We start from the raw sequence: 11074 nt of genomic DNA on the forward strand, positions 1-11074 counted from the left end.
ACGGAGAAAATAATAAAAACCCTAACCCTAGTAGGCCTTCAAGCTTGGGCGTCCCGTCTCCTCTTCCTTCCTCGGCATAAACCCCAAGCAAACGGCGGCTCCGACAACCTCCACCAGAGCTTCTAGCCACCCATCGCGGCGCGCTCCAATGGCCGGCAAGAAGAGGCCCCCGACGGCGCTGGCGGAGCTCGACCCAGCCGCCGAGGACTCCTCGCAGGACGAGGGGGCCAAGCCCGCGAAGCCGTTCCCGGCCGAGCAGATGCCGGCCAAGAAGAAGAAGAAGCTGGCCATGGAGCTCAGGAAGCAGCGCAAGCAGGTCGACAAGGACCGCCACCGCCACTCCGCCGACAAGCCCAAGCCGCCACAGCCCGCACCACCAGCGGAGGAGCCCGCGGTCCCAGTGCCCGCGCCTGCGCCCGTTCCGGTGGCGGGGCCGGGGCTGCACATGAAGGTGTTCCGGGACCTGGCCTCGCCCGAGGCGTCGGTGAGGGAGGCCGCGGCGGAGGCGCTGGTGGCGGAGCTCCGCGAGGTGCAGAGCGCGTACGAGGAGAGCAAGCGCGATGAGGAGGAGGACGAAGCCGCCGAATCTGACGCTCCTCCGCAGATGGAGGCGGAGAAGGAGGACGGGCTGGATAACTGCGCCCCGGCGGTGCGGTACGCCATCCGCCGGCTTATCCGCGGTATCTCCTCTTCCAGAGAGGTCAGGAACGCTTCCTTCCTCTACAACGAAACCTGCATATTCTGTAATATTCATCGTGACTGCTGCTGCTTTACGCTTCAATTCGTTGTAATATATGCCTGGTGTCTTACTTGCAGTTTGCGAGGCAAGGGTTTGCGCTGGGTCTCGCCACTGTGCTCGAATCGGTTGAAGCAATCAGTGTTGAGGCAGTTATCAAGCTGATACCTAATTTGCTAGAGTATTCGGCTTCGATGAAAGGACCGGTAACTTGCATTTTCATCACCTGCCTGCACGTTTCCTATTTGTCTCTACTTGTGATGCCAACTTACAAAAATTTCAATATTCATTCCGTTATAGGAAGCCAAGGACAATCTTCTGGGGCGCCTGTTTGGATTTGGATCACTCGCGAGGTCTGGGAGGGTGTCAGGACAGTGGGCGCAGGACAAGTCTTCTCCCATTCTCAAGGATTTTGTTTCCGAGGTTGTACAACTTGGAAGTAAGAAACGCTATCTCACCGAGCCTGCAGCTGCACTGATTCTGGATTTGGCCAGGAAGGTACATATCTCAAGGCCCACGCCGGGCCTTTTTTTGGTAGCATGAATTCTTTATTCTTTTGGTGGAACTAGACATGTTATGCAGAATAATATGGAAGGTTCATCCCTTGATGTGCATTAGGTTTGACAGACATTCTAAAAATATAAGTAAACGTAATTCTGGCCTCTACACTGATTTGGATTAAGTGCAGAAATCAAGTAATGTACTAAGATGCTAGCCAGTCAAGTACCGCTTCCAGCCAAAACTAGCTAGGCCAACATGTATGTTTCTTCCAGTTGTAACTTTGGTCTTAAAAAAACTTTTGTATATTAATATGGCTGGCACCCCAGCATTGGCCTAGCGTGATTTTTGCTATTGGGACCACCCTTTGCATTAATTTTGTTGCAACTGGACATTCAATTTTTCATTTGGTTGTAAAATGGGATTTATTGTGAACTAATCTGTGATTTGTCATCTGTCTACATGTTGCAGCTGCCAGATGAAGCTATATTCTCTGAGGTTCTTGAGTCCCCTGGTGTACAAGATTGGTTTAACAGAGCTGCTAATGTTGGAGATCCAGATGCGCTCTTTCTGGCTTTGAAGTTGCAAGAAAGAACTAATGTTCAGAGGGAGATGTTTGGCAAGCTTCTGCCATATCCATTCAGTCCTGACAATTTTTTCACGCAAGAGCATCTTCTCTCCGTTGCTGCTTGTTTTAAGGTAATTTTGAGTAATTGAAAGTTTCAGGAGGACTTTCATTAATATTTTAACATGTGTTATATATCTGAGTTAATCACTGTATGTACCTTATGGTCTTGAAATGCCATACATTTTGTGCCATTTTTCTGGATGGTTCTTTGATTGTTCTGCTGCAACTCTATATGCAGGAATCTGCATTTTGTCTTCCACGTATCCATAGTATATGGCATGTGATCACAGACATGCTCATCCAGGACGAAGCTTCTCAGAATGATAATAACGCAAGTTCTGGTAAAAAGCACAAAAAAAGTAAGAAAAGCAGTTCCTCTGAGGATTCAAGAAAGAACCTACGGAATTTCTGTGAGGTCATTATTGAGAGTTCGTTGCTGCTCTCATCTCATGACCGGAAGCATCTGGCATTTAATATTGTTATTGATCTCCTTCCAAGACTGTCGCCATCATCTATACAAGTAATTCTATCCAGCAAAGTTGTTCTTGGTTTGATGGATATTCTGTCAAATTCTTCATCGTGGTTGTACAATGCTGGACAACATTTTCTGAAAGAATTAGTGAGCATAGTAAGTAATGATAATGATCGCTGTGTTGCTGTCATTATCAACTTGCAGAAGTATAGCTGTGGAAGATTTGACAGCCTGACGAAAACAAAAACTGTTAAAGGGTTGATAGCCAAGTTCCACAATGGTCAAGATTGTTTGTATCTTGTGCAGAATTTGATGGCACTCTTTGTGGACGAAGGTTCTGTTACAGATGAACCATCTGACCAGAGTCAGACAACTGATGAGAATTCAGAAGTTGGCTTAATTGAAGATAAGGAACTTATTGGTGAAGGGAATGCCGACCTTGTGAAGAGCTGGGTGGTGAATACAATTCCTTTCGTCTTGAAAAATTTAAGGCTTAAGCCTGATGAGCACTCAGATTCTGAAATGGTCAAGTGTATTGAAGAGAAGTTTCAAGTGCAGACTGAGATACTGAAATTCTTTGCAGTCCAAGGTCTATTCTCAGCCTCCTTAGGAAATGAGGTGACATCATTTGAGTTGCAAGAGAAGTTCAAATGGCCAAAGGCAGCTATATCAACGTCACTTCGTAATGAGTGCATTGAAAAACTTCAATCATTACTAGAAGATGCACAAAAGGATGAGGCTTTAGATGTTGGTGGAGATATTAAGTCTAATGACTTGGGCTTCTACTTCATGCGTTTCATTAACACCGTATGCAATATTCCTTCAGTTTCCCTGTTCAGAACCTTGAGCAGCAATGATGATAATGCATTCAAGAAAACACTGGCTACGGAATCTGCACTTTTCCAAGAGGTTCTGTACCTTACTGCTATTCTACTTGGCTAATTCATAGCTTATATGCTTTTTTATGTTTGACCTGATGACAATGGTTGTGGATACCATCGGTATGGTGAGAAATATTGGTACAAATGACCAGTATAAGTTTCTGTTAATATCGTCTCTAGATGAGAAGGCTGTCTTTTTACCACTGTAAATGCCCTAATGTCAGAGTTAGGCCATTCAGATAATGTTGATATATACTTTTTTGTTGCTTATGTGAGGGCAGTGAAAAAATGTAGGGTTATAGGTTGAATTAACAATTCTCTGTACTATCGATGATTCATATATTTCATTGTGGGTTTCTCCTCTGATTTCTGTGGTTCCTTTCTGTGTGACCAGGAAAGAAAAGCCGAGTCTGGATTGGATTCAACTAAAATGCACGTGATACGTTATCTTCTTATTCAGTTGCTGCTGCAACTTCTTCTCCATCCAGAGGAGTATTGGGAGGCTGCAATTGATGTTATTATATGTTGCAAGAAAACATTTCCTTCCATTGCTCAGTGTGATAGTTCCAGTTTGCCAAAGCCTCTTGAGGACAGTGTAGAGGACTCAGATGAGGATGGGTCAGAGGAGCCTAATGAGGATGGGTCATTAGAGTTTATGGATGTACTTGTGCAGACTTTTCTCTCTCTTCTGCCTCATGTATCTGGCCCTGTGTGTTTCACCATCGAACAGGCAAGTATACATGCCCCAAGCATTTGCAAGTTTTGTAATTTTGAGAAATCTGAGACGACGATACTAAGAAATAAACAGAACACAGTTATGCTAATTGTGCAAGCCCTTCTCTCTTCCTGGTTTCCCTAATATATTATTGTTGTTCATAGACATTTTCTGTATTTGTACTAGTGGTAATTGAAACGTAGAAATGTCAGATTTGTACATACTGGCCCCTCACCCTTTTGTGGATATATAATTTTCTTGTCTTATCACTAATGTCTTTCCTCTGAAACAACAGGTTTTCCGTGTGTTCTCGGACGAGATCACAGAAACAGGACTCCTTGATATGTTGAGAGTTGTAAAGATAGATATGAAGGGCTCTCGTCGTCAAACAGATAGCGATGATGATGAAGATGACCCTCGTGTTGGTATTGAAGATGATGATGATGATGAAATGGAAGATGCAGATGTCGGGAATGTTGATGATGCTACAGATGAATTGGATGAGGAAATGGATGATGATTCGGCTGATGAAGTAGATCAGGATCAGGACGGTTCGGAAAAAACAGTTGACAATAAAGCAGAAGATGGAGATGGTACAGAAGCTGCCAAAGGTGGGGAAGATTCAGATGATTCAGATGGTATGGACGATGATGCTATGTTCCGTATTGATCCTTACATTGCGAGGATTTTCAAGGAGCGCAACAACCTTCCTGGTAGTGAAACTCAGCAATCTCAACTTATGCGTTTCAAGCTTCGCGTGCTTACTTTACTGGAGATATATCTTCAGAGGAACCCAGGTATTTTTCAACTCTTTTACTGTTCACCCTATGCAGGTAAAATGGCACCTGTAACTCTGTAGGTCGTTAGTATCTGTTTGCCATTCTGGTGAAATTTTTAGTATGTTATTGTTATGAATTTAATCAAAATGTCTGACGCCTAGTTCATTGTACCGACATTTTCTTTAGCCTGCACGTTCTAGTTAGAAAGCTATTTGAATACCAAACTATATTTTTGTATGTTTTCTGTTGGAACATGTCCTGCAGAAGTTGAACATCGAATGGTTTCAGAAGTTGATGTTTCCTCTATTTTGCTTGTCTTGCTGTTTTCTGTATTAATTGTTGGCTTCTGTGTGATCTACTTATGGTATGTAACTTTTTTCATATTAATTGTTTAACATTCTGGATGACTTTTTAAAAAGTTGGTTTGTGTTTCACATTTTCTCTAGCTAGAAAGATATCTGACGTCTATTATTATGAAATAAGAAACGATCTTCGCATTTTTTTTTGGAGTATGGCCTGAAAAACTTGACCATCCAATGGGAAACAGCATCAGACGTAAACATTTATTTTACGCATCTTACTGTTTTCTTATATTGATTGTTTTCTTCTAGTTTTACTTGTGTTATGCAGCTTTTCTTCTATTTTTCTTGTAACCTTCTATCTCCCAACTCTACAGGGAAAAACCTGGTCCTGGAGGTGTATGCTTTCTTAATGCAAGCTTTTGTGAAATCACATAGCTCTGATGGCAGTGAGCAGTTCAGGCAACGTATTGGTGGCATATTGCAGAAAAGGATATTCAAAGCAAAAGAGTGTCCAAAAGGCAGTGATGTTGAACTTAGTAGGCTTGAAATTTTGTTACAGAAGGCTCTACATTTGGCATCGCGGTCACGGCACAAGGCAGTTGCTTCCGCAGCCCAAAATGCTACATTTTGGATCCTGAAGATCATCAATTCGAAGAGTTGCTCCAAGCAGGAACTCGCAAGTGTGGTTGAGAAGTTCCATTACATGCTGACTGACTACTTCAACAACAAGAAATCACGGCTGCAGATCTGGTTCGTGAAGGAGGTCGTCCGCAGGAACCCCTGGTTAGGTCGGGAACTATTCGGCTTTGCTCTGCAGAAGGTCGGGAGCGCAAAAGCTGAGTATCGTAGAGTTCAAACATTAGAGTTGGTGGATTGCATATTGAAATCCTGGGTTGGCGATGATGTCTCGAGTGCATCAAAGGTTCTGAAGAAGAATCTGGCTCTGCTGTGCGAGTTGATGCAGGAGATTCTTACGAAGATGCCCGAAAACAAGTCTCGTCGCCAGGAAGTGCGGAGATTTTGCACGCGAGCTTTGCAAACCGTGACGAAGCTCAATTTGAAGGAGAAGTTTCAGAAGAAACTGAGTTCGGAAGCGTACTCCCTGTGCGAGGCACAACTGGGAGCTGCGTTCGTTCCCTTCAAAGAGTGATATATGTGAATCCGTTCCTGAAGCTGTGAAACCTGCTAGAAATGCTTTGAGCTGGACTAATTTTGCTTGTAATCTCAGCTCCATGGTGTAGGTTCAGTTAAGTTAAACCGTATTTTTTTTGCCTTGACAATACCAGGAACAGAAAAGAGTAGTTAGCATGAGTGTACAACGGTTGTATGAACGGCTGCGAATCGTCCAGCGAATATATTTTTTTGCAACGCTTTCTAATAGCAATTCGTCTATTTGTTGCTGTGTCCATGATTCTGACACAATAGTACAACTAGAAGTATTCAGTGCCGTGGAAATTGGAGTATGCCTGCTCCCGGTCCTGAAGAAGTGGAAAGCCATATTAAATTATTAATACGTTATGCGATTTCCCATATTCTTAACAATAATCACATTATTCCTGACACTTATTTTCTGTTTCTTATCAAATGATTAAAATAGGATGGCATACATCGGATAACAAAAACCACTTTACTTCATAACCCTTCTTGAAATCAATCTTTAAGATTATCTCATTCAACTATTTTCGAATGAAGCTCGTGGATTACTACCTCATTGAGGATATTTCTACTTGCATAAATACAAGGAGTCTAATAGTTGCGTAATATTTTGAAGCTGACATTAAGAAGCCGGATTGATCTATATTATGAAATTCTTTATGCTCCATTAACTTTTGGCAACAAAACTACCTCACCAAAATTTAACCGAAATTAGTCTAGCTGTCTACCATGAAGAATGCTGAACAATTCTAGCAAATCCACTTTAATGACATCCTAAAAGTTCTGGTAGAACTTAGATAGGAATCCATCCGGTCCCGAGTCTTGTGTTTAGTTTGGAAAATCACATTTTTAACTTCATCCTCAGTATAAGGAGAAGGTGAGCGAGTGTTTTCCTGAGTGGAAACTTGAGGAATATCATTTGTTGGGCACTCGTCCATTGGGAGATTACTTTCTTCGGAATTTCCAAACAAATTTTTATAATAATTTGTTACATAAGATTCGAGTTGTTCATGTTCTTCGATCATTCCTTCATCCTGGGTAAGAGTGAATACGTTTCTTTCGATGTCTACCATTGCAACACCATAGAAGTATCGTGTATTCGAATCCCCTTCCAAATTAAATTGATATTTGGTACCACTTGAGTTCCTCTTCTCGCAGGAGACATGCCATCTGCGCGTTGGATCATTTTTTTTTGTTCAATCTCTTGTGTGGACAAAGGGCACACTTCCATGATAACTTCAAGCCCATCAATGACATTTGATAAATAAAGCTTTTCTCTTTTAAGCTGCCTTAACATGTGCCCTTGCCCATCCACAAAGGTATATTTGCACATGGCGCATATTTTATTATTCTACCTTTAGATATAATTTTGACCCGCTAAGGTCATCCCATACTTTTTTTTAACCAATTCCAAAAGGCCCTCATGATGCAACTATCCTAGCCCAATTTTGAATTGATGTTCACATAGCGGTCTAGGCGTTCTAGTAGTTAGCAGAATACAACATGATCCAACAAAGTCTCTATACAAGATAGGGCTCGTACCGTGACTAATGGAAATTTTGATTCCCATTATGTGTCAACTTTGCATATGTCGGCTCTGGATGTCTATTCGCCCACGTGATTGCCTTCCAATCATCGGAACATCTCTTAAGTCTAAGCTATCTATGATAACGTTGAATAAGAAAGATCAATAGTTGTTGAATCTACCTTTACTCCTTTTATGTGGGAATTTTAGCAAATTAAAATCCCCTTCTATACAATTAAGGTACGAATTATATTTCGCCAAATTCACGATTTTTTTAGCTTTAAACTCTTCATGGACAGCACCATATACGGCGACAAGAATCCGTGTGAAGTTATCAGCTTTGTTACGAATGTGGAATTCGATATGAAAATCTTCATCCAAACTAGCTAATATATCGTAAGTGTCCGATCTAACGCCAAGTAGTAGTCCTCGAGATCTTCCACGTGGAGGATGTAAAATCCAAGCAAAGTCTATACCACTAGATAAGCTGTCTAGCAGACTTGCTGAATCACGTCTTCCAATTTTCGAGATAGCCACAAAATCTAATTTAGGATCAATCCAATTCACGGAGACCTCTCTGTTCGTAAACATGTTGTTTATTGAAAAACATGGTGATTTTAAGACTTTCACCTTTTTGCGTAGCTTTTGGTTGTATTTTTTAGTCGAAGAGGCTTTGCATTTTCGGTTAGATGCTTTCAGATCATACAAAGAACTGAGTATTTGCTCATCCAAATCCACCTTCATATCTCACTAACAAGATGCGAGAGGAGCTGGCCGCTACCATGCCACACAAGAGCGAGTTGACGGGCAACATCCACCGCACCACCAGCGCCGCTGCCCGGTGACCGATGCCGACAAGAAGCCGCCAGTAGAATGAAGTGCAGTATATTATCACGGCCAGATTTTTGCTTGATGTGCAAATACTTTTCTGTCAGCAAGTCAGCATTACCACCGCATTAATGTTTGTAATAAGCATCGACAATTTGTGCCAGCAACCTTGCATGGACTACTTCCAGCAGAGACGAAGCTTAGCTGTCTCTTGTTGCGTGCGACGCATTGTCCTAGTCACTCAGGGCATCTTCAATCGAGCGACCCAAACGGACGCGCTGGGTCATCCGTTTTAGACCGTTTGAGTGGCCGAGCGGACATCCGGACAGCGGCCCGTGTCCGCGTGTCCGTTTGGGTCGCACGCTGCGCCTAACGCGCGAACGCAATCCATATTCGAAGAAATAGGAAAACAAAATTTAAAATGCAAATTTAAACGAAATTTGATTAAGCATATGCCCTATTTTAAGCAAATTTGTACATAGCCCTATTTTGAGCAAATAACTAATAAAAGAAGCCCTCTATATGGGTTTGGTCGACGCGGTGGCCGCCGGTGCGCCGCCTAGTCCCTGTGGGCGTCGTCGGCGTCGGCGTCGACGACGTCCCCAGGCGGCGAGGCACTATTGTGGCTCGACCGCGCCGGGGACTCCGGCCACGGAGACCACAGGGCCTCCTCCCAGGCGGAGTGAGGGTCCGGAGCCGGCCGCTGCTCCACCGCATCAGCACGGAGCTGCGCCTCCCTCTCCTGCCAGGCGAGGCGCCTGGCCTGCTGGCGCCTCCCCTGCTCCACGCGGCACCTCCCCTGCTCCGCGCGGCGCCTGGCCTCCTGCCACTGCTGCTCCTCGCGGTGGAGCCGGGCCTCCTCGCGCCGCCGCGTCTCTTCCACCTCCCGACGGGCCTGGGCGAAGAGCTCCAAGGCCTCGGCATCCTCGGCCGCCTGCCGGGCCTCCTCCTCCATCGCGGAGGTGCGAATGGCCGCTTGGAGTTGCGGCCATTTCGCTTCCTCCTCCGCCGCCGAGATGATGAGAGCGGCGCGGAGGTCGGGGTCCTCCTCCGAGGACTCCGGCTTGGGCTGCAGCAGCAGCGGCGCCGGTTGCGGCAATGTCGCGCCGCCGCGAGCGGCCTCTCCGATGTGGAGGCCGCCGCGGTTCCCTCCGGCCCGCAGCACCGGCGGCGGACGGCGGCTGCTGCTGGCCTCGTTGTCATTGGCTCCGGGAGCAAACCGTCGCTTGGGGGCCATGGCGGCGGTTGCGCTCGGGGAGTGGAGCGGGGACTGGACTGGAGGGACAGATCCCCTCCAGTCCACATTTAATAAGCCTCCCCGGTCATCGACAGGTGGGCCCAAGGGAGACGAGCAGCCAAGCGGCCGGACGCGACCGGACGCCGCGTGCCATCCACGGCCACGCAAACCTAGTCCAGATTTGCGCCCGGTTGCGTCGTTCCGCGACCGGACGCCGCGGCCATCCGTATTTGCGGTGCGTCGCCATGTTTAGCCGCATTTTTGTCCGGCTGGACCCATCCGAACGCGCGAGTCCACTCCTAGCCACAAAGTCCACAACTATCTCATTTCCTTGCTGTCACTGCGCAAGTATTCCGAGAAAAAGAGATATCTGCAGCACCAATGACATCGAAGCTCAAGATTTTTCTCCCTATCTATCTTTATCTTGCCTGCTCATACAACAAATCGATCTCATGTGGCACCGGCTCTGCTCTCTTAAATACCACCACCATGTATCCTCTCGAACCATCTACACATTCGCACCTCTCTTGGACAACACAAAAGCCGTGTATTTTCCAGAAGGGGAGATGCTTGGAGCGAGCGCCGGTTCCTCACCCTTGCAAGTAAGGTGGCAATACGCGAGGGAGTACAAGTCTTGAAGCAGGGTTTGATCTGTAGAGTCGGAACGGACGAGACTATCGATGCTTGGAATGAAATTGGATTCCTCGTGATGGCGGACTTCGTCCTATGGCGTCCTAGCCAGGGAACCGCCATGACCGTTTCAGCTTTCATCGACACACCAACGGCCACCTGGAATGAAGAGAAGCTCCATCAATACCTACTATCGATCGACGTTGAGATTATCTTGCATATCCTTTTGAGCGGCAGATGGTCATCGGACATCTAGGCGTGGCACTACGATCGCAGAGGTTTTTTCTCTGTGAGGTCAGCTTACCATAGCTGGTTTTCACAAGGGATAGGAGAGAGGCCTGGCTAGAGGGGCGAGCGGCCCAGCCCAGACAGATGAAAATAGACGCATTGGTGTTCAAAATGATTCAGGCAGGGAATTTTGTACTCTGAGTAGTGAATGCGGCTTCTTTTCTTAAATACAAGATCATGTGTGTGGATATCAGGGCCGGCCTTGACATGGCAGGGGCTGAGGGGCCCGATGTAAGACCAAAAAAAAACCTTGCTGCTGAGCTGCCGCAACCGCAAGCCTGAGCTGCCGAATCCAGCTAGCCCTACCTTTTGTTCCTTTCAAGCCTCTGGGTTCGGGGAATGAGGAAGAATGGGTAGAGAACAGATCAGATCAGACGAAAAATATAGGAGGGGATTATAC

At 45.7% G+C, this 11074-nt stretch overlaps 1 protein-coding gene across 1 annotated transcript; it reads left to right on the forward strand.

Annotated features, from left to right (window-relative positions):
• The first annotated feature begins 43 nt into the window (after positions 1 to 43).
• LOC127308484 (uncharacterized) lies at positions 44 to 6403 on the forward strand. Its single transcript, XM_051339317.2, has 8 exons — positions 44 to 700; positions 817 to 942; positions 1037 to 1234; positions 1706 to 1933; positions 2101 to 3243; positions 3610 to 3945; positions 4226 to 4727; positions 5386 to 6403. Exons 1-8 carry the CDS (start codon positions 149 to 151, stop codon positions 6159 to 6161), a joined length of 3861 nt encoding a protein of 1286 aa, XP_051195277.1. The 5' UTR covers positions 44 to 148; the 3' UTR covers positions 6162 to 6403.
• The last annotated feature ends 4671 nt before the right edge of the window (positions 6404 to 11074 follow it).

This window comes from Lolium perenne, chromosome 6 (genome assembly GCF_019359855.2).
Source record: "Lolium perenne isolate Kyuss_39 chromosome 6, Kyuss_2.0, whole genome shotgun sequence".
NCBI classification, from domain to species: domain Eukaryota; kingdom Viridiplantae; phylum Streptophyta; class Magnoliopsida; order Poales; family Poaceae; genus Lolium; species Lolium perenne.

What these genes read in the sequence shown, in the direction of transcription:
- LOC127308484 (XM_051339317.2), top strand. Translation starts at nt 149, where the DNA reads ATGGCCGGCAAGAAGAGGCCCCCGACGGCGCTGGCGGAGCTCGACCCA. An exon ending in GTATCTCCTCTTCCAGAGAG is followed by an intron (nt 701 to 816) that starts GTCAGGAACGCT and finishes TCTTACTTGCAG; the next exon opens with TTTGCGAGGCAAGGGTTTGC. An exon ending in ATATCTTCAGAGGAACCCAG is followed by an intron (nt 4,728 to 5,385) that starts GTATTTTTCAAC and finishes CCAACTCTACAG; the next exon opens with GGAAAAACCTGGTCCTGGAG.